The sequence below is a fragment of the Nyctereutes procyonoides genome, unplaced genomic scaffold, assembly GCF_905146905.1.
Source record: "Nyctereutes procyonoides isolate TBG_1078 unplaced genomic scaffold, NYPRO_anot_genome, whole genome shotgun sequence".
Classification (NCBI taxonomy): Eukaryota; Metazoa; Chordata; class Mammalia; order Carnivora; family Canidae; genus Nyctereutes; species Nyctereutes procyonoides.
The window spans coordinates 2,803,697-2,827,373 of NW_026575117.1; the positions used below are offsets into that span (position 1 = coordinate 2,803,697).

General features: G+C 49.4%; 1 protein-coding gene across 1 annotated transcript; it reads left to right on the plus strand.

Moving 5' to 3' along the window:
• The first annotated feature begins 856 nt into the window (after positions 1–856).
• Positions 857–22,412, plus strand: PCP4L1 (Purkinje cell protein 4 like 1). Its single transcript, XM_055334066.1, has 3 exons — positions 857–1,060; positions 20,652–20,706; positions 21,321–22,412. The coding sequence occupies exons 1-3, from the start codon at positions 1,052–1,054 to the stop codon at positions 21,461–21,463; spliced, it is 207 nt and encodes a 68-aa protein (XP_055190041.1). The 5' UTR covers positions 857–1,051; the 3' UTR covers positions 21,464–22,412.
• Positions 22,413–23,677: the final 1,265 nt, after the last annotated feature.

The following is a 23,677-nucleotide window of genomic DNA, read 5'->3' on the forward strand; positions in this document are numbered from 1 at the left end:
TTAACAGTCTCACCATCATGCCTGGCACAGAGGAGGGTACATTGTCACAGCGAGACACGGAATGAATAAGCAGCTGTAAATCAGCTTTGGTGGGGAGCCCATGAGCTACTCAAGTGGATGCTAAGGGACCATCTTTATTTATTTATTTATTTATTTATTTGTTGTTTATTTATTTATTTATTTATTTATTTATTTATTTATTTATTTATTTATTATTTATTGCATTATGGGGGAGGTAAGCCTGATGAGTTGTAAAAAGTCTTCTTTCTACTCCCGAGATCTGTAATGTTCACAGTCCCACAGGCCCTTCCCAACTTCCCTGTTCTCTGCCAGGGAATACGGTCCCCTTGCTCCTGTCTGCCTCTCCTCCGAGCCCTCTCCCGCGCTGTCAGGCTGCCATCCTAGACTCCCGGGGAACCCGCCACCTCTCCTGGCTGGCTTCGGCCCTTGCACTCCTGTTTCCTGCTTCTCCTGTACCCTCTCGGTCGCCCTGCGGCTCTTTCGAGGCTCTCCCACGCTCGCACACTCCTTCCTTCGCTCTCTCCGCTTCCCTCCGTCGTGTCCTCCGCCCTCCCCTCCCTGCTCCCCGGCTCCGGCTCCTGCATTTGCCGCGCTCTGGCCCCCGACGGCCTCCCCCCTTCCCGCTCTCGGGCTTACCCTAGTTTGGAAATGCAGCAGCCCTCCGGGCCCGCCCCGATTGGCTGCGAGCGGCCGTCACTCCGCGGCAGGAGGCGCTCCCATTGGTCGGCCCGGGGGCGGGTGCGGCGCCCACTATAAAAGGCGGACCCGGCGGAGGCGCGCGGAGCGGATCCCCAGGACGGGGTCGGGCGGGGGCGCGGGGCGGGAGCTGCTGGCCCGGAGCGCGGCTGCGGGCTGCGGGCTGCGGGCTGCGGGGCGGGAGCGGCGGCTCCCCGCACCAGGCTCGGCTGCTCTCGTCGGCCGGGACGCGCGCCTCGGAGCCCGGCCCCCGCGGCCGTCGCCCGCGCAGCCCCGAGGGCCCCTCGCCTCCCCTGCACGTGCGGCGCCCAGCGCGCCCCGTCCGGTCGCCGCGATGAGCGAGGTGAGGCGCGCTGCCCGGGGGGCCCCCACCCCGCTCCGGGCGAGCCCGCGGCCCGGGGCCGGGGAGCAGGGAGGGCGCGGGGACCTCGGGGGGCACCCCAGTGCCCCGCTGGAAGCTCCCGCCGGGCGCGCTGGGAAGCCCCTGGAGCCCCGAGGCTGGGAGCCCCGCACTGTGCAGGGCGCTGCGGGGCGCGGGGGCGCTGCGGTGTCAGTGAGGGGCGCCTCCCCGGGATGCTCCTGCGTCTGTCCTAGCAGCCGAGGTCGCTCTGGCTCCCCTTCACTCCCCGAACTTCAGGGGGAGCACCTGCCCGCCGCCCGTGTGCTCCCTCTCTGAGGGCTGTGTTGCACCCGCCCTCCTTAGGTGGCATCCAGCGACAGCTCCAGCCCTACCCCCCCCCACTCTTCCCCTTTTAGGGAGGGTGCATCCTCCCCTCCACCATGGGGGGGACCGTGTCTGATTTTCAGAAGCCCGGGGCGTGGGGGCACGTCCACTCCCACTCCCGGAGAGAGGTCCCCTTCTCTCCTGCCTCTCTCTGCAGTGCTCGTCACATCCCAGGTCTTTCTGTCAGGCTCCCCGGTGTCGCTCTGAGCCAGAGCCAGTCCATTAAGTGGGATGTGCTCTTTTCCCAGAACACCATCCAAAGAGGAAGGGTTCAAAGCAGAGACTGGGAAAGACCTCTTCCATTGTTTGCATGAGTTCGTGGGATCCAGAAACCGGGACCTTCCTTCCCAGGTGAAGCCAGTATGGACGGTGGCATCACAGGCTTGCTCCATGCAATTCCTTTCCTGGTGCGCAGGATCTTGTGATAAATCCAACTTCCCAGCTATGCCAGGTCCCAGCCCTACTACTTACTAGCGGCATGGCCTTAGGCAGATTACTAGACCTTTCTCTGCTTCAGTGTTTAATCTATAAAATTGGGGTAATATGGATTGTTCCAATTAAATGAGATAATATATGCAAAGTACTTAGGACAGTGGTGCAGAGGAGATACTCAATTTGCAGTAGCTATTGTTATTATGTCCCTGTTTCTTCTTTTCTGTTTTGGAATATTACAGAAAACGAGCACATGAATTCTGAAGAATACCAGGCTAGTGGGGGGACAGGACCCTGGAACCCGGGTCTCAGTTCAGATCTTTATCTTTAGTAGGAGCTCTACTGGCTCGAACCAAAACTTGTCGTCCAGGGAGCCAATTAGCGCCAACTGCTATGTTGTCTTGGTTGCCATGTCCACTGAGTTTATCCTGGAAAATCCAGCTAGTCTGGGGGGTGCAGATGAACTAAAGTGGTTTCTAGTCCCTCAGCTAGTTGTGGCTCTGACCATGGCAGGGTTTCAGAAAGAAAAGGGAAAAAATTGTTTTTTGGTCAATATTCTTTCTTCTTGCTTCTAACGTGAGCAGCCCTGATAGGAGAAGAGAGGTTTTCACTGAGGGCTGAAGTTCAAGGCCCGGTCTCGTGTTTCTAAATCTGAAAGTTGCAATTCAAGCCATCCCCTGGGAGTTCTGTGAGCTGAAGGCTGTGCCATCATGAAGATGGGTGGTTGGCCTGTGCTTCTCGGGGGAAGTGCACAGACTCCGTAGGACACGCTCCAGGGGCTGGCATTTACGGTGGTCTTTGGTGGAGTGACAAAGCGATTTCTGTGACAAGGAAAACAGTTTGATGTTTGAGGGGAAAGTCAAGTCTTGACTTCATTGCTGAGCTTGGCTAGCCTCACTCAGGAGCTCGGTAGAATGGTGACAATAGGCTCCTCGGATGGGGACTAGTTGTCAGTGTGTGAAGGGCTGCCCAGCCTCCCAGGCTGAGTCAACTGGTTCTAACTGGCAATTTAGCAGTCAAAGCTGCCCTCTAATATGGAGCCGAGCCTGGCTTCAGGGAGGAGTATTTATAAAATCCAGAAGCAGCCACCTGGGTGTACACAGAGACTAGCTCTTTCTGAAGCAGATCCCCAGAGGGTTTCTGCTTCCCTGGAGGCCAAGACCTAGCCTGTTTTCTTCCTCTTGAAAGAGCTGCGATAAAAAACGGAAATATTGCCCGGGGCTCTGGAGCTCTGGGGAGACTTCAAACTGCCTCATTCCTCTCGGTGCATCCCCAAGGGTCTCATTGCTCAGGCGGAAGTGCCTAACCCAGGAAAGCCCTGTGCACCCTGAATCTTACATAAGTTTCACCTCCCCCACCTGCTTATTTTCTGGCTTCAGAGGAACTGCATGAAATGAGAGGTTTGGGGATCTCGGTAAGAGATTCCCCAATCAACCAAAGAACAAAAGCTGGAGAGCGGTCTTCAGACCTAGGGCAACCGAAGAGTAGGGGTTCTGGTGAGGCTGCTGGGGGGATCTCCAGCTCCACTTTGCCTTCGTTGCTGTTTGCTGTCACTCAATACTGCAGCAGAGCGTTCGTGCCCCTGAAGATGTGCATGTGGATTCCTGCGCAGAGGAGCTGCAGGGACTCATCATCCCCAGCTTGTCGTATTCACAGCTGCAGGCAGGACTTGATTGCTGTGAATCACAGCTTGTCTCTTAGAGTTTTGTTAACTTTTCGCTAGTTTCAGTGAAGGATGGGAATGGGAGATGCATTCACTCCCTGAGGGCTCCTGTCTGTAATCCCTTGTCACACGGTGTAGCTGGCTACTTAACAGCACACTTGCAAGTTCTCCTGTGATCTTGTTGCATTTCCCCACTTTGAGCAGCCCCAGCTGGAGGAACCCCTGGGTCTGGCAGTCATTCTGTTGAAATGGGGGTCATGGAGGCACTTGGGTGCCTCAGTGGGTGAATGTCTTCCTTTGGCTCAGACCATGATCCTGGGGTCCTGGGATCGAGTCCCACATCGGGCTCCCTGCAGGGAGCCTGCTTTTCCCTCTCTCCCTGCCTTCTCTCTGTCTCTCATGAATAAATAAATAAAATCTAAAAAAAAAAAAAAAGAAATGGGGGTCACGAATGACTGGGGGGTTGTCCTCATGGTGTCCGTCTTGTGTTTTGGCTGGCAGAGGCTGGAGCAAGGAACAGATCAGTGAGAAATGTCACCAGGAGAGAGCTTAGAACCGATACCCCCTCCTTCGTCATTCTGCTTGCTGTCCTCTTAGGTAATAGGAATGGGATATCACATTTGGTGGATCACATTCTCTTTCCCGGGTGTATCTGTCAGAATCTGTGACCTTCCCCACAATGGAAGCTTGGTCAGGGTGATATCATCCCGTGGTCTTCTGCGAGCCAGTTTTTAGGAAACCTGGTAGCGACTTGGAGGATATCCAAGTTTCTCTCTCTCTTTGATATCTTATTATTATGGTTCTCCTGGACACATAAAATAGGATGCCTTCCACCTCTGGAAATAGTCTGTCTTCCAAAGTAAGGGAACCAGAACCTGGTTCTAGAACTTGCTTGTCCCTTTCTTAGTCACCCATCCAGATTGTTGCCTCCAGCTGCTCGAGCAGGAGCCTCTCACTGGTAAATGTGGATGACTTGCCTCCTAACTGGGAATATGGACGACTCTTTTTCCTAAACTGCAGCTGTGATCTCTTACCTCTCAGAATGTCAAGTCTCTATAGGGGCAGGCACCCATAAGTAATGTGGCTGGAGTCCAAATATGCAAACATGATGCATTTTTCACATCTGTCTGTGGAGGATCTTGACTAATGAGTGTGATGGAGACAGGGTTGAAAGAGCCGGTCAGTAATTGTCTTTTCAAGGTACTAATAGTTCTATGAATCCCTTTCTCTGTATTCTGTTTTTCTGTAGTTCCAAATTGTCTTTCATGAGTCTGTTTTTCTTCTTTCATGAGGCTATTTTATCATGGAAAAAAAATGAACTCAGTTTGCAAAAAGCTTTCAAGATAGAAATACAGGTATGTCTTTCACCAAGAGAATCTCAAATAATACATCCAAACGTTTTAGTGATATGATTTTAGATTTAGTAAGAAACCCTAAAGCTCGTGTGATCCCATCTTCTCATCTTACAGATAAGGAAACTAAGGCCCAAACCTTATGAAAGTTCACACAATGCTAGAACCAAGACTAGGGCACAGACTTCGCGTAGTGAAAGGATTCCGCAGAGTCCTTTATTTTTTTTTATTTTTTTATTTTTTTCCGCAGAGTCCTTTAATGTGAGTGTAGAATGCTTTAATTCACAGGCAACTGTTAAGGGACAGATCACAGATACTTTCTACAGGAAATGGAAGCAGTGTCATTTAGTAAATGCTGAAGGGGGGGACGTGGAGAGAGAGAAGAGATCAACGTGACGGGTGCCTGGGTGGCTGAGTGGTTGAGCATCTGGCTTTGGCCCAGGTCGTGATCCTGGGGTCCTGGGATCGAGTCCCACATTGGGCTCCCCACAGGGAGCCTGTTTCTCCCTCTGCCTCTCTCTCTGTGTCTCTCTTGAATAAATAAATAAAATCTTAAAAAAAAAGGAGAGATCTTAAATAAATAAATAAAATCTTAAAAAAAAAACATGAGAGAATTTTTAACAACAGCAGACATTTTGGTACAATATTAGGCAGGGCCAGTATTCCCCTTCCCTGACACAAGATGCCTACTGACCTTGAAAGTGGATGCAGGGATCCCTGGGTGGCGCAGTGGTTTGGCGCCTGCCTTTGGCCCAGGGCGCGATCCTGGAGACCCGGGATCAAATCCCATATCGGGCTCCCGGTGCATGGAGCCTGCTTCTCCCTCTGCCTGTGTCTCTGTCTCTCTCTCTCTCTCTCTCTCTCTCTCTCTCTCTCTGTGACTATCATGGATAAATAAATAAAAATTAAAAAAAAAAGTGGATGCAGTGAATGTGCTGAGGGGGGGTATGGGAAGCCTGGAGGCCCCTTTTTTGGTCCTTAGTGGTTTTTTTTTTAAGATTTTTATTTATTTATTCATGAGAGATAGAGAGAGAGAGGCAGAGACACAGGCAGAGGGAGAAGCAGGCTCCATGCAGGGAGCCTGAGGTGGGACTCGATCCCGGGTCTCCAGGATCACGCCCTGTGCTGCAGGCAGCGCTAAACCGCTGCGCCACCGGGGCTGCCCTAGTCCTTCGTTTCTGATGTCCATCATCGATCCCATTAACTGCAGAGCATCAGGGACTGGAAGGAGTGGTTTCCTTTCTGAAAAGAAAGAAATGAGAGCAATTCTCTTAACTCTAAAGTATTTGGGAGGACCCAGGGCAGGAAAAGTGAAATCGGTGTCCCTGCTAACCAAACAAGCGCTGAACATTTAGCCCTTCATTTGGCCACTTGGCTTCCAAGAGTCCACAAGGGCATTGGGAGGAAAACTCTAAGAAGGGGGAGACGTGAGGATGTATTAGACCTGCCCAGTAAGTGATGGGAGCCTACTGGGACCCCAGGATCCTACATGCACGGTTTTCTAAATCCGTACTCCAGACCGGCTGCTCAAAATGTCTTGACTTGGCCCAGAGTGATTTTACCTGCAAGGGTAAGCCAAGTGAGAAACAGATCCCAAACCGCTTTTTCTAAGAGATCTGCATCCCTGCAGGTGCCTGTAAACAAGTGCCTCAAAACCTGGACCTTGTCCCGCTCTCCTCCCGGAGGTCTGATGATTGCTTCGTTCCAGGCTGACTCCTGAAGGCATGCCCACCTAGGCGTCCCAGCTCCCCCTCCACCCCCATCCCCCCAGGGAAAAGAGGTGCCATTTACCCCTCCATCGTCCTTGGTGCTGCCTTCCTCCCACACAAAGTCCTCCAGCTGAGTGTTTGCTTTGTAGGCTGTGGGGGGATTAATACGTTTATTTTGGGACATTAACGCCATGGGTGGGATGCACATTGAAGATTATAGTAATAAATGATGCTTTGGCACTACTCGCTCTCCCCCACCCCCTGCCCTCAGTATGGGGTAGAAGGCGCAGCTCCAAGCTGTGTGCAGAGCACCACAAATAACCACTCATTAAACTGTGGCGGCCCATGCTGGGGGGGCTGGGGGGGGACGCCCGGGCTGTTGACTCACCGCATACCATGGGCTGGCATGGCCTAGTCGGACGCCGGTGGGGGGTTACTGCTATTCCAGGCAACTGGGCTGGGGTGGCTGGGGAGACAGGGGCTCGGGGGCTCGGACTGCTTTAGGTTCTATTCCTGTCTTGGGAGGCATCTGAGTTATAAGGTATTTGGGTTCTAGTCCTTATTTTAGGAGAAGAATGTGTGTATATAGAGCCGAAGGAAGAATTCCTAGTTCTCCTTCTGTTATTATCTGGAGGGTGACCTTGAACAAGTCTTTCTGAGGCTGTTCGAGGACTGCAGCTGGTTGCCGCGCTGGAGGAATTGAACCGGCTCCAGCAGCGCTGCAAAGGGCCGGCTGGGGTCCCTCTGGGGCAACAGGGCGCCCCTGGGGCCCCTCCCAACCCTTCAGCAGCCACCTTCATTTAGCATCCGGGAAGAAAGGTCCCCGGGGACCCTCCTTGTCACCACTTGGAAGCGATGCACTCACACCCGTCCCCCTCACTTTCTGTGCCTCTTAAGTGAGTGGGGAGCTTATACAAGCAAGGAAGGGGTTTGGGGGGGGTCCTATTTAGGACTTTGAGGATTCAGGCCCTTTCTAGGTTTCCTGCTCTGGACTGCAGGGCAGGATTCTGAGGACCTGTGCATATTCACGGGAACCAAGGGAGTCCAGCAGTACTAGAATGTGTATGTGATGTGTTTTCATTTGCAAAGCATCCAAGCTGGATCATGCAAATCGAGGTATGATGAGGTGCTCCTTTGTTCCTTCCAGTTGCTGCTGTTAACAATCTGTGAACCTCTTTTAAGAGCCCGGTGGGAAGAGGAGAAGAGGAGTTTAGAGAAATCTGGGTAGTTTACCTTCCCCAAGGTTAGTTCTAAGTTGCTGCTGGGAGCAGAGCCGGTGACACTCTCTTGCCTATTCTGGTGACACTGGTTGCTGTGGCAACACCATTAAAGATGAAAAAGACAAAGAAAGGAGAAACACAGCCCAAGAAGGAGGCAGGGAGAGTCAGGCCTAACGTGAGAAGGTACCTATTCCCCGGTGGTGGTGGCAGGGAAACAGCACTTAAGTTACCCCGGCTTGACTGTTCTCAGGTGCTTTGCCAAGACAATACCTACAAACCCTCCTCCTGAGGCAATGGATGGATTTGTACAAACATCTTTTTTTTTTTAAGATTTTATTTATTTCTTTATTTGAGAGAAAGAACACACAAGCAGGGGGAGCAGCAGAGGGAGAGGGAGAAGCTGGAGCAGGGAACCCCACTCGGGGCTCGATCCCAGGACCCTGGGATCATGACCTGAGCCAGAGGTGGATGCCCAACTGATAGAGTGACCCAGGTGCCCCCTGCACAACCATCTTTATGATTAAAAAAAAAAAAAGTATGTCATATCTTGGGTTCTTTGAAATAAAGTGTGAACCTTTATGGACGTGCTGTTCAGGACACCCCTCCTGCACACCTGGGAGTGGCTCCGGGAGGCTTCAGGGCTCCAGACCCAGGCAGCTGCTGGACAAAATGAGGTTTCCATCCAACAGACTGTTGTTGGGCCCTTTACCAGAGCCATCGTCAGCATTTCTGGGAACAAACATAGGGATGATGGAGACTTTGATTTCTAGCTTTGGTTTACAGTAAAAAGAGATCAGTTATGAAGCTCCTACAGTCTCCAAGGGTCCTTAGAGCAATCCCAGCATCGTCTTCCTCCTTCAGTTCTCCTTAATGAAGATGAACTCGGTGACTACTCTGGGCTTTGATTCCAGGACTTTAACCATACGAATCTCCAGTGACTGGACCTAGTCTTTTTTTTTTTATTATTGATTTTATTTTATTTTTTTTTAAGATTTTATTTATTTATTCATGAGAGACACACACACACAGAGAGAGGCAAAGACACAAGCAGAGGGAGAAGCAGGCTCCCTGTAAGGAGCCCGATGTGGGACTCGATCCCTGGTCTCCAGGATCACTCCCTGGGCTGCAGAGGGGCCCCAAACTGCTACGCCACCAGGGCTGCCCTATTTATTGATTTTAGATAAGAGTTGAGGAAGGAGAAGGAAAAAGAGTCTCAGGCTGACTCGGTGCTGAGCATGGAGTCCAATGTAGGGCCAATCTTATGACGCTGAGATCATGACCTGAGCTGAAACCAAGAATTGGACACTAAACTGACTGTACCACCACGTGGGTGCCCCTTGACCTATTCTTCTATATAACCCAGCGTTATATTGCTTCAAGATAATAACTATTTGATACATGCTAGGCATTTTACATACATTTCCTCCAGTTCTTTTCACTCTCCAAAATAGGTATTATATCCTTTCTGAAGATGAGAGACCTGAGCACAGCCAGGCTAAGTGATTTACCCAATGCCACACAGCTAGGAATGGCAGGGCCGGGATTTGAAGATAGTGCAGATCCAGGATATGAAACTAGATCTGTCTAGCTCTACCTAATATGCCATAATGCTCCTTCCAGGAATTTGAGGCTTAATAAAATTTGAATTCACATGAATATTGAGTTCCCACTCTGCGCAAGACATAGGTTGCTATTACCATGATACACAAATAAATGGTTAACTATGGACTTTGCTTTCAAGGGAATGGCAATCTGGTGGGTGGGAAGGGCGGAGAAGAGAAGGCAAATACACAGTAGTGCTTTTTTTTTTTTTTAAGATTTTACTTCTTTATTTGAGACAGAGAAAGAGAGAGCACAAGTGCAGAGAAGGGTCAGAGGGAGAGGGAGAATGGGATCATGACCTGAGCCAGAGGCAGATGCTTCACCAACTGAGCCACCTGGTGCCCCTATACAGTAGCTCTTATACAGATAATAGGAAATACACTTCTAGAGAAGTTCTCCTTCATCCTCAGCTCCTTTTTAGGCACATGTGGAACTTGAGGAAAAGCAGTGACCTGGCTTCTAATATTTTTCACAATCTCTGAACCAGTTATGTCGAGGCCCTCAGCAATCTGAATACAACTTTGATTTCAGAAACCTAGATGAGGTGGCAAGTAGAACAGACTGGGAACTCCTTTCATTCGTTCCACAAGTATTGAGTGTATATCATGTGGGAAAGCCTTGTGTTAGACCCCGGGGTACAGTAGCAAATAAGATAGATACAGCCCCTCTCCACATACAAACTTGCACAGAAATGGAAGAGAATACATTCAGGGGGCACCTGAATGAGAAATCTCAGTGCTATTAAAACATAATGAAGGCCCTAGTTGAGTCTGGGGAGCTGAGAAGAGCTTCCTGGGAGAAGGAGCCCTTGAGGGGAGCTCTGAAAATAAGCAGGAATTAACTAAATAAAAGGGAAACAGGGGATAAGAGAAGCAGCTGCCAAGGTCCTGAGGTGGAAAGGGACCAGGCATGTTCCAGACATGAGGTTTCTGAAGTAACGAGAGGCTGCATAATGTAGAGCCCTTTCAACCACTTCAAGGATTTTATTTATCGTAAGGGCATCGGTACCCCCTCGGGCTGTTGCAGTGGTCCACATAGGAAACAACTGTGTTAGGTCCTAGCAGTGGGGAGAAGTGAATGGAGTCAGAGATATGTGGGAGACAAAGTTAACAGGAGTTAATACTGAACCGGATATGCAATGTGAAGGGAGGGCGATATCAAGACTGACTGCCAAGTGTCTGACTTGTAAAAGTGGGTGAGATAGAGAATATTTGCAGAAGAAGAAGAAGGTTGGGTAAGTAAGATTATGATTCCAGTTTGAGACACATGGAGGGTGGGGAGGCAGAGACAGGCAGAGGGAGAAGCAGACTCCACGCAGGGAGCCCGATGTGGGACTCAGTCCTGGGTCTCCAGGATCACGCCCTGGGCTGAAGTTGGCGCTAAACCGCTGAGCCACCTGGGCTGCCTTTTTTTTTTTTTTTAAGGATTTGATTGATTGATTGATTGATTGGAGAGCGAGAAAGAGCATGCAAATGGGTGGGGGGTGTGTGGGAAAGGGACAAGCCTACTCGACCTGGGGCTTCATCCCACAACCCTGAGATCATGACCAGAGCCAAAATCAAAAGCCAGTCGCTTAACCAACTGAGCCACTCAGGTGCCCCTAGAGTTTGAGGTTTCTGTAAAACAGGCAGTAGAGGTGTTTTAAAAAGTATTTGAGGGGATCCTTGGGTGGCTCAGTGGTTTAGCACCTGCCTTCGGCCCAGGGCATGATCCTGGAGACCCGGGATCGGGTCCCACGTCGGGTTCCCTGCATGGAGCCTTCTTCTTCCTCTGCCTGTGTCTCTGCCTCTCTCTCTGTATCTCTCATGAATAAATAAATAAAATCTTAAAACAAAAACAAAGAGCAGTTCTTGTTAAAAGTAGAGCTACCCTGTGATCCAGCAATTGTACTACGAGGTATTTACCCCCCCAGAGGATACAAAATTACAGATTCAAAGGGGTACAGGCACACTGATGTCTATAGCAGCATCACCTACAATAGCCGAACTATGGAAAGAGTCCAAAAGTCCGTCAACCGATAAATAAAGAAGGTGTGAGATTTATTTATTTATTTAAGATTTTATTTATTCATGAGAGACACACACACAGAGAGAGAGAGGCAGAGACATAGGCAGAGGGAGAAGCAGGCTCCATGCAGGGATCCTTATGCGGGACTTGATTCCAGGACCCCAGGATCACACCCTGAGCCGAAGGCATGCGCCAAAACGCTGACCCACCGAGGCGTCCCAAGATATAGATTATGATGGGATATTACTCAGCCATCAGAAATAATGAAATCTTGAAAATTTGCAATATTACTCAGCCAACAGAAAGAGTGAAATCTTGAAAATTTGCAACGACATGGATAGCATTAGAGTGTGTCATGCTGAGTGAAATAAGTCATTCTGAGAAAGACAAATACTATTGATTTCATTCCTATGTGGAATATAAGAAACAAAACAGATGAACATGTGGGAAGGAGGAAAAAAGGAAGCAAACCTAAGAGACTCTTAATGATAAAAAACAGAGTTGCTGGGTGTTGTATGTAAGTGATGAATTGCTAATTCTACTCCTGAAACCAATATTACACTATATGCTAACTAACTAGAATTTAAATACAAATTTGAAAAACAAAACAAAAAAAAAAAACAAAGAGGAGTTCTTAATTTTGAGAAAGTCTAATTTATATATATTTTTTCTTTTACGGATTCTACCTTTGGTATATCTAAGAAATCTTTGCCTACCCCAGGGTTGCAAAGATTTTTATTTTTCTGTTTTCTTCTAGAAGTGTTATAGTTTTAAGTTTTGTGTGCATTTGGAGTTAATTTTTGTATGAAGTACAAGGTTTAGATCGAGGTTTTTTTTGGCGGTTTTTGTTTTGTTTTTTGGGCGGTATTTTTAAATATGGCTATTAATATTTGTTAAAAAGATCCCCCTAAAAAAGATCCTCCTAACCTTTAGATATTGGGGTTCCTCAAGGCATGGTCCTAGACCTGCTTCTTTTCCCTCTTTTCCTTCTAATTGAAGAAGGAATTCAGATTAAAGAAGCCTCCCGTCCCCCATCCCCCCCCCCCCCCCCCCCCGTTCTTTAAAGAGAGGGAGAAATTCTCTATATAAGAGAGTGAGAACAGTTACAAGGACTCCGGAGAAGGCGAGAGGGGAATGGGATCTAAAGCTCTGGGTGGGGATCCCTGGGTGGCGCAGCGGTTTGGCGCCTGCCTTTGGCCCGGGGCGTGATCCTGGAGACCAGGGATCGAATCCCATGTCGGGCTCTCTGCATGGAGCCCGCTTCTCCCTCTGTCTGTGTCTCTGCCTCTCTGTCTCTCTCTCTCTGTGACTATCATGAATAAATAAATAAAATCTTTAAAAAATAAAAATAAAAAAATAAAGCTCTGGGGGAAAAATAAAAATAAAAATAATAAAAACAAAAAAAAAAAAGCCTGAGGGGATGAGAATTCACCTGAATGCTGATGAATGCCCTGGGAGGAGGTACCCTACAGGGAAAGGATGCAGTTGCCAGATCAGATCCCTCTCTGCAGCCTCAAAGCCTGAAGACAGGAGAGCCTTAAGCTACCAGGCCTGGCCTCTCCTTTTCTGCCTTCCCCGTGGGAAGGCAAAGTCCACAACTTTGAGCTGCAGAGGAAATGAGGATCCTCACGGGGAACCAACAGCTCCCGGTGAGATGATGGGAATGGAACTTTGGAGAACGTCAGGCCCCAAGGTGGGGAGAAAAGGAATACACGAAGGTAGGCAAGGCAACAAAGTGTGGCCCTCTGGGGGAAGGCGAGAGTTGATGGGCCTCACAGTTGCTAATTAGTGTTTGGTGTGGGGCGCCTGGGGGGCTCAGCAGTTGAGTGGCTGCCTTTGGCTTGGGTCTTGATTCCCGGGTCCCAAGATAGAGTCCCACATCGGGCTCTCCGCATGGAGCTTGCTTGTCTCTGCCTCTCTCTCTCTGTCTCTCTGGAATAAATGAATAAAACCTTAAAAAAAAAATGAGAGAGAGAAGTGATTGAGTCCTGTGTGCGGGGTGAGGCTGAAGTGAACCAAGCTCCCCAGCTCACTAGAAATGTGAATTAACAGACTTGAACTTAAGTGAGGAAGTCATTTGAAATGGAAACCAATGGGATGGCCCTAAAAAGATCCCCCTAACTTTTAGATATTGGGGTTCCTCAAGGCATGGTCCTAGAGGAATCTGAAGGTCTAGCTAGCATCTGGCCCTGGGAGTGAAGAACGTAGCCTCAGGTTATATCTGTGCCTCAGGGGTCAGGAGGCCCACTGAAGATGAAAGCCAAAATCAGGGCGGTCAGCTCAACTGGAAGAGTAGGATTGAGTCAGTAGGCATGGCCTGGGGTCAGATTCTTTTATTTTATTTTATTTATTTTAATTTTTTTAATTTATTCGTGAGAGACCCAGAGGCAGAGACACAGGCAGAGGAGAAGCAGGCTCCCTGCGGGGAGCCCGATGTGGGGCTCGATCCCAGGATTTGAGCCCAAGACAGACGCTCAACCACTGAGCCACCAGGTGCCCCGGAGTCACTGTCTTGACTCAAACTCTGGCTTTGCTACTTCTTAGCTGTATGACCGCAGGCAAGTTCATGAACCTCTCTTAGCTCAGCGTCCTTACCCGTGAAATGAGAACACTGTCAACGGCCGTCTCGTAGGCCTGTTATAATGACGCAGCCTGCCGGTGTTTGTAGAGTGTAGAAACGTGACTGGCACATAGCAGGGATCGCACGTGCGATTATTAATAAGGCCAGGTGAGGTGGCGTGCTGCAGTCCGGGATTTCTGCTGGCTCTCCTGCCGGGTCCTATGAGGAAGAGGACAGGTCTGCTGACCCATTTCGCGGTTGTTACTACAGGTCAGAAGAGCTCAGTGGTGAACGATGTAGAAGAGCACCTGAGAGTTAGTGACCCATACCTGGCCAGGTACGAGGCAGAGAGGCGGAGAAGTGCTCCCTAGTCCCTGCTCCTGTGGGTTAGCACCGGTCCGGGAAGGCCTGCTTTCCGTGGGAGGCGCTCTCCCGGGGCAGCCCTTGTGCCTCGGTTTACCCACAGTGCAGTCAGTCTGACTGCTCTCGGGTGATGTACCCAGAGGACCCCGAGTCACCTAAAACTGCTGGGTTTCTGGAAAACAGGGTTGGGGCAGAGACCAGGCACTAGCAGAGGGCCGAGCACTACCAAGAGTGTGCGAGCCGACAACCTGTGGCCTGGCTGCCTCCCCCACCTCAGCAAACCACCAAAAATGAAATCTAGCCGACCCGTGTTCCAAGTGGCTATTTTGAGACCTGGCTGCAGAGGGCGGAGGGAGGAGGGGCCGAGGGTAGAGACTCAGCATACTCCTTTTCAGTGGAAGGTACCAGGGAGATCTCGAGGGGCATCGTGAGCAATAGGGGTTTCTCTGCCCTATAGCACCCTTTTCTGGTCTCCCTGACACCCTCTCATAAATTGAAGCCAAATGGAGCTGGGAGCCCCTGGAGGACCTGACAGCATCTGAGCCATGGCCCCATTCCAGGGTCAGTCATCTCAGGAGAGACCCAGGAAGGGGGACAGCTGGCAGGGCGGAGGGAAAGCAGTGGCCTGAGTGGTTCTGTCCTGACACATATTCCAGCTTGGAAGGTGCTCGAGATGAGCTGGTCCAAGAAGCAAAGTAGAGGAAGAGACCGCCATCAGAGGGGAGATATTTAGACTTGAGTCCAGATTTTCCGGCAAAGGGGAGGGCCTGGGGTGAGAGAAAAGAATTGGTGGATTAAGGGAACAGGCTTAGCCTCAGACAGAGGGATAACAGTTAAAGCAAGGATCAGAGTCGGGGATTTGCCGGCAATAGAGGAAATAGGATCCGAAGTCAGAGATCATGGGACTATAGAATTTGCCTCTTGACCCATGACCCTCTTGTCTGGCCATGGTTAGCCCATTACCCATCCATGCCCTGCTTTTGCTGTGTGGACAAACCTCTTGCGATGACAGTGTACCAGAGCGGGACGTGTCATGTAGGTGACTGCTGGGCCGTGGTATTGATCGTGTGCAAGACAAATAATGACTCTGACCACAACAAGATCACAGGGGAAGAAAGCAATGACCGGCCGGCTCCCGGGAATCACAGGAACAACCTTGCTTGTCATGGACCCTTTCTTTTGGTCAAATGGAGACTCCCAGGAATTCCGAAGAGTTTCAGGAACATTTTTGTAAATGTTCTTCCAGATTTTTAAATAAAAATGTAGATAGATAGGTAAGCAGTGTATATCTTTTACAAAATTGGACCCTCTCAATTTGCAACCTACTTTAAAAATACTTGTTAATAATTTTTGTTTTACTTTAAATTATTATTTTCTTTCTTGCCCCTAACTTAAAAAATATTGATTTATTTATTCATGAGAAACACACACACACACACACACACAGAGGCAGAGACACAGGCAGAGGGAGAAGCAGGCTCCCTGTGGGGAACCCGATGCAGGACTCCATCCCAGGATCCCAGGATCATGCCCTGAGCCAAAGGCAAACACTTAACTGAATGAACCACCCAGACGCCCTAGCACAGTGATTCTTTAAAAAGATGTCAAACCATTTCTCCAAAGACGACATCCAGATGGCCAACAGGCACATGAAAAAATGCTCCACATCACTCAGCATCAGGGAAGTACAAATCAAAGCCACATTGAGGTACCGCCTCACCCTGGTCAGAATGCCTAAAATTAACAAGCCAGGAAATGGTGATGTTGGCGAGGATGCAGAGAAAGGGGAACCCTCTCACGCTGCTGGTGGGGATACAAGCTGGTGCAGCCGCTCTGGAAACCAATGTGGAGGTTCCTCAAAAAGTTGAAAATAGTACGACCCAGCAATTGCACTACTAGGGATTTACCCCAAAGGTACAAATGTAGTGACCCGAAGGGGCACCTGCACGTACCCCAGTGCTCATAGCAACAATGTCCACAGTAGCTAAGCTATGGAAAGAGCCCAGATCTCCATTGACAGATGAATGGATAAAAAAGATGTGGTGTAAAAAAAAAAAAAAAGATGTGGTGTATATATACAATAGACTACTCTCAGCCATCAAAAAAAAAATCTTACTGTTTGCAACCACATGGATGAAACTAGAGGGTATTATGCTGAGCAAAATAAGTCAGAGAAAAACAATTGTCATATGATCTCACTCATGTGGAATTTAAGAAACAAAACAGGATCATAGGGGAAGGGAGGAGAAATAAAATAAGATGAAATGAGATAGAGGGAGACAAACCGTAAGAGACTTTTTTTAAAGATTTTATTTATTTATTCATGAGAGACAGAAAGAGAGAGAGGCAGAGACACAGGCAGAGGGAGAAGCAGGCTCCATGCAGGGAGCCTGATGTGGGACTCGATCCCGGGACCCCAGGATCATACCCCGGGCTGAAGGTGGCACCATACCACTGGGCCATCGGGGCTGCCCCCATAAGAGACCCTTAATCATAGGAAAAAAACTGAGAGTCGCTGGAGGGGAGGTGGTAGGGGGAGGGGGTCACTGGGTGACGGGCATGGAGGAGGGCACGCGATGGGATGAGCACTGGGTGTTATACAAGACTGATGATGAATCGCTGACCTCTATCTCTAAAACTAGTAATACCCTATATGTCAATTACTTGAATTTAAATTTAAAGAAATAAAATAAGATAAAAACCATGTTTTCCCCTGCCCCGAACTTTGTAATGCCTTTATGTCAACTCAGAGGAAAGCCCAAAGCCTTTGCTCTGGTCCAGACATATTCCTATTCTGGTCACCCAGCCAGCTTCATTTCTCCTACTCTCTCCCTGACTCACTCAGCTCCAGCCATGCTGGTTGTCTGAGCCTTCCTTGAACATCACCAGGCACAAAACCTGCCTCAGGAACTTTCCACCTCATGTTTCATCTGCCTAGAAGGCTCCTCTCCCACACACTCACATGGCTTGCTTTTATATGTCACTCAAACCTCTGCTCAAATGTCACTCATCAGAGAGGCCTTCCTAGACTACTCTGTTTTATTTTCCTTCTTGGAACATGTCACTAACTGGCATAATTATTTAATGAGTTCAGGAACTTTATTTTGCTCACTGCTGTATCCCAGTGTCTAGAATAACATTTGACATGTGTGAAGCACGGATGTATTGGTTGAATAAATGAATCTTGTGTTTCTTCTATACTCTATTAGCGCACAGAACCAAACCCAAGTAAGTGGTTGATCAATGTTTATCAAAATAGGGCATAAATGGCACCACCTATGTAACATAAACTGGATTCCCTCCGCTTCTTAAAGCAGGGCCCTTGTATATGGCAGTCATTCAACAAAGGTTTGCATCAGTAAAAGGACGGATAATGCTGTACACTCCACGTGTCTATTCTAAGGATGAGATGATAAAACCCTCGTGAGAGCACTCAGTTCCTGTGTTTTGGCAAAGAGTAAGGAATCAGATGGTGAAATGAGTAAACAGACTCCAAGGGTACCTAGGAGCCCACGGGTGGGACTCTGTCTCAGGATGAATTATACCTTGCGATGGGAACGTCCAGATGAAGCAGCTCTATTGATACCGTTCTGAGGAAGAGGAATTACTATTATTTTAAATTTAACTCTCCATCTGGACAGGAGGTTAGAAAAAAGCACACATATCAGTTGACTAATCTAATTTCAAATTCACCGTGTTGGCCTTATGAGGGCCCCAGGGCCTCCCAGCAATGCTATTACCATTCCTTAGTGCATTTGCTTTCCTACTTTTCTTCGATGAGTTTTTTTTTCTATGATAGTCACAGAGAGAGAGAGAGAGAGAGAGGCAGAGACATAGGCAGAGGGAGAAGCAGGCTCCATGCACCGGGAGCCCGATGTGGGATTCGATCCCGGGTCTCCAGGATCGCGCCCTGGGCCAAAGGCAGGCGCCAAACCGCTGCGCCACCCAGGGATCCCTCGATGAGTATTTTGTACCTTCTTTCCCCCTTCCTTCCTCCAATACCTCTTCCCCCCTCCTCTGGGATGATGACCTTGTTACCTATTTTCCTTCAAAGACAGAAGCAATGAGAAGGGACCTTGTGAATGTCCCCATGGGCCAGCCTCTGGGCCTGCCAGCACTGTCTTCCCTCCAGTTACAGTGGGTGACCTGTTCGTAGCTCCTGATCAGGGCCCCCCTCTACTTAGGCACTAGATCTCATCCCCTTTCTCCTTCTCCAGCAATGATCCTCTTTCTGTCCTACAGTTTGTCTTTACTGAATCATTTTTTTCTTTCTTTCTTTTTTAAGATTTTATTTATTTATTCGAGAGGGAGAGAGAGAGAGCAGGAGTACTAGTAGGGGGAGGGCCAGAGGCAGAGGGAGAAGCAGACTCCCCACTGAGCAGGGACCCCGATGCAGGGCTCAATCCCAGGACCCCGAGATTTTTTAATGACCTGAGCCAATGGCAGACGGTTACCCGACTGAGCCACTCAGGTGCCCCTCTACTGAATGATTTTCATAAAAACACAAACACTCTGTAATTTCTGCCATCTTAAATCAGATCTTCTCGTGACCCGTATCCCCCCTCAAACCACACACCGCCATCCCCATTTTTCCTGGAGCTCCTTCTGCATTTGCCGCTTCAGTCTTTCTCCATTTCCCTCAAGAACCCACTCTAACCAGACTTTTTCTTCCTTCCTCCACTGTGACTTCTCTTGTCAAGGCCACCAATGATTTCTTCATAGCAAAACCCAGTCATGGATCCCCAGTCTTTTTTAAGTTTATTTTTATTTATTTTTTAAGGTTTTGTTTATTTATTAGAGAGAGAGAGAGAGAGAGAGAGGCAGACACAGGCAGAGGGAGAAGCAGGCCCCATGCAGGGAGCCTGACGTGGGACTTGATCCTGGGACTACAGGATCACGCCCTGGGCCGAAGGCGGCGCTAAACCGCTGAGCCACCTGGGCTGCCCAATCCCCGGTTTTCATCTTACTTGGCCTACCTGCAGAATTAAACATAATTAATCACTCTTTCCTGCTGGAAATAGTTTCTTCAAATGTCTTCTGAATTCCTGTCATCTCTTGGCTTTTCTCCTACCTGACTTCTGTTTTCCTTACTGATTTTTCCTCATTTCTGCAGCCTCTAATCACTGGAATGCCCCAGGATATGACCCTTTTCTCTTTATCTGATGGCGATCTCACAGTCTGATGGCTTTAAATATCATCCATATGTTCATAACGGCCTAATTTCTATCTCTAGGCCAGATCTTGCTCCTTAACTCCTCCTGGATATCCAGCAGCTTTTCCTCTTGAGTGATTAATAGGCCTCTCACACTTGTGCAAAAACAAGCTCCTGATCCTTTTCCTAAAACCTGCTCCTCCTGCCATCTTCTCTATTTGGAGAAATGACAATTCTATTTATTTATTATATTTTTCCAGTTCTTCAGGCCGAATGCTTTGGAGTCATCCTTGAGCCCTTCCTCCAAATGGCACTTATCCCATCAACCAGTCCCTTTGGTCATGGCTTGAAAATATACTTGGGATCGAACCACTTCTCACCATTTGCAGTGCCTCCGTGCCCACCCAAGCAACCATTGTCTCCTACCGAGTTGTCTGCAATAACTCTAGTTTTCTTGCTTCCTCCCTCGTGCCCCCTTTGTGCAAATTGAAGGTCTCCAGTGCTTTCTCATCTCATTTGTAAAAGTCAAACTCCTTAAGTAGGCTCCCAAGGCCGTACATAATCTGCCCAGCCCAATTATCTCTGATCTCCATCCTCCCCCCCTCCCCCCTTTCCTGCCTCTCTCCACTGGGCTCCATTGGTCTCTTGCTGTTCCTCAAACAGGCTCAGCTCACTTCCGCCCACGGCTGTTGGAAGCTCCTGCCCGGACTTAGTGAACCCTTCCTCCCTTATCTCTTTTAGCTTTTGGCTCAAATGCCACTTTCAGACAGGATTTTGCTGACCACTCTGTGTAAAACTGTGTTTCTCCATTCCCACCCCAGCACTCACTGCCCCCTTCCCTGTCTTTTCTCTGTAACACATCACCACCTAACCTGGTATTTTGTTTCTCTCTCTGTGTACTGGAGTGTAAAGTCCGCAAGGTCAGGGGTTTTGTCTGTTTTGTCCTCTACTATGTCCCCAGCACCACTACATGCTTGTTGAATGAATTTTGATGACTTTTCTCCCTCTCTCTGATCTTAAGATCCACTTCTTCAAAAGACTAAGGAAAGTACTTGGTAGTAGGAGGACTTGAAATTGTTGATGATGAGCCCAAGGGGATGGCGCCATAATATTTCTGTGACTATCTAATACTCCGATTTTTCTCTCCTAGCTTAACACCAAAACATCCCCAGCAACCAACCAGGCACCTGGCCCAGAGGAAAAGGGTGAGTGGAGTCTGGCCAGGCAGTGTATAGAGCTGGTGAAGCCAGGGACATGAAGGCAGGTAGGGCTGTAAGTCCGGGAGCTCCTGGAGTCAGGTATAATTGGGACAGGAATGTGGGCTAGGGAAACAAGGCCTGAGAACTACTACATCCATAGGCTTTCTTCCACTTTTTCCTAAGAAGTAAATCTACCAGTATATACACTCTGATTTTTGGAAACTGGCTCTGGAGTGCTTGGAAACAGGCAGTGTGGTAGGAAGAAGCCTATCAGACAGTCCAGCCACTGTCTGAATCAGAAATTGAGGGAAAGCTGGGGAAAGTGAGTGCATATGCTCTGGGACTCTGAATTGTAAGATTGAGGAATAAGTGGCGGTAGAAGACATTTGTCGTCTTGGTCTAAGAGCAGCAAAGCTCCTAAGTAACTAGAGCTAGTTCTCAGCTTGGGTGCCCTGAGTCAGGCTCCCAGGGAGGGTAATCAGGTGCTCTCAGTCCTGGCAAAGATTGGAGACCCTCCCAGAGCCGAGCAGGAGGCCGACGCTAACCACTGTATTTGAGGCCTCGAGAAAGGGGTGGGGGCAGCAGGTTTACTCGTTAACGAATCTCTCAACTATCTGCAGGGAAAGCTGGCAATGCCAAGAAGGCTGAGGAGGAGGAAGAGATTGACATTGATCTGACGGCGCCGGAAACAGAGAAGGCCGCCCTTGCTATTCAGGGCAAGTTCCGGAGATTCCAGAAAAGAAAAAAGGATCCTAGCTCCTGAACAAGCAGCCTTGCCCTTCACCCTCTCCCTTCTCTCCCCTTCTCTGCAGTTCTGACTCCCATATACCTTGTCTCTTTGTCCCTCTCGCCTCTCGTTGAGGCACAGTCAACCCTTATGTATTATTTTCTCTGGTCCCTCCTCAAGCCATTGCAACAGCGGAGGCACAAGGAATGTAAGGAAAGATGAAGAAATCAGTTGGCAGCCACTTGCCTAAGGGAGGACCAGTTTCTCTTTGGGATAAGCCTCCTTGATCAGTCCCTATGCCCGGCCTGTGACATTGAAGAGCAAGAGGCTCTGGGGCCAGAGAGGGAGGGACCCCTGGCAGTGTGGGAGGGAGGGGGAAGCCTTCAGAGAAGGGTGCCTGAGGTGGGCCTCGGCCCTGTCCTGCCCGTTACAACATTCACACTTCAGGTAACGTGTGTTTGCTCTTCACACCCTCTCGTACCACCACACCCGCCCTCCCTCCTCCGTGGGGGCCCTAGCCTCCGTCTCCTCTAGGCAGACCCAGATCGAGCACCTTCCACGTTAGTGCATGCTGAGTAGACGAACTCCAAGGCAGGGATCCTGGGCCTGGTGGAGGCCAGAAAAAGCGTCCTTCATCATCTGGAGGAGGACCATAAGGGGCAGAAGCAGAAGAGGCTCAGAGGGCCGCAGGCAGGGAGATGGGACTCGAGGGGATGTGGGGAGGAAAGAAAGGTGACGGAGGGGAGCTTTCTGGAGACACAGCTACTGCTGGTGGAAGGGACTAGACGGATTTCTGCTAACCTGCCTACCTCTAACCGCCCAGATCTAGCCATCCCTCGAGGCCACACCAACCGAGTGACCCCTGTAGTTTCCCCCTCACCATGGAGTCGGAGCAGAAGTGGACTAGCCACTCTGTGTGATTTTAGCATGTTTAATACCGATTAAAAACAAAACAAAACCCTCCAGTGGGGCTGTTTAACCTCTACTTCTGTTTTTTCTTGGGAGGAATGCGCAAGTAAGCCTGAGCTGGCCTCAGGGAGGGTGGGAGACTGACCGCATGTACCACGCTGCCTGAGCAACTTCTAGGCTGCAGACACCCTGCCTCCCTCCCACCGACCTTGCCCTCACCTTGATCTGCCGCCCACAGGCCTCTGCTGCTGTCACCGCCCCCAGTACACCTGCAGGGATGTGATGATGATGATGCTCTATGATGATGCTCAGATGCTCCCTGCTGAGAGCACACTTGGGATACATCCCTTGGGAAACAGACCCAGGCTTCCCTGCTCCCTCCCCCCAGGTGATCTGTCCCTCCTGCTCTGTCTTCCTCCCACATTCCCTCTCCCTCCCACTGCTTCTCCAACTTAGGGGAAGGAGAAGAGGACTCTGGGTCAGTAGAGAGAAACCACGGGTCGTGCTGAAGATTCTAAGCAGTGAATCAAATAAAACGACGGCATTCACGGGAGCTTGCGGTGCTGAGAAGTGGTCTCTACAGGATAACCAGAGGCTGAAGACTTGGAGATCAAGGAAAAAAAGCTCATTCTCTCACACTCGCTCACTTCTTAGTATGCAGCCCTCCTTTCCTGATTCAAGAATACAGAAGCCAAGAGGCACCTGGGGGGTGGTGCAGTTGGTTGAACCACTGACTCTTGGCTTCAGCTCAGGTCACGATCTCGGGGTTCATGAGATCGAGCCCCACGTTGCGTTCCGTGTTCAGTGGGGAGTCGGCTTGAGATTCTCTTCCTCTTCTTCTGCCCCTCCCCTTGCTTGCATTGTCTCTCTCTCTCTCTCTCTCTCTCTCTCTAATAAATAAATACATAAATACATAAAATCTTTAAAAAAAATACGGAAGCTGAAACTACATAGCAGCTAGGAGTAGGAAGCAAGGGACAATATCCCTGGAAGTCACCCTATATCCCAAAGTTGATCCACGCCATGCAAGCCTGTGGCTACAGAATTCTCCATGGACATGACTTGGGGGTGGGCCACGCCTCACGTTGGTCTGCTCCTGTGGGTGCTGATGTGAGATCCCAGTGATCTGGGCCTCTGAGAGCTGGGGGTGCTGAGGCAACAGTGGGGTTCGTCATCGCCACCCTCCTATTGGCTCCACTGCTTGGAGGATATCTACCCACTGGATTTTCCCCACACTGATCTGGAGCACGATGCTGAAACGTTTTCCTCCTTCCTCATTTCTTGTTCTAGAAGCGTTACACTTGCCTTCATACATCTTTTAAGAGAAAGGGCAGGGGCACC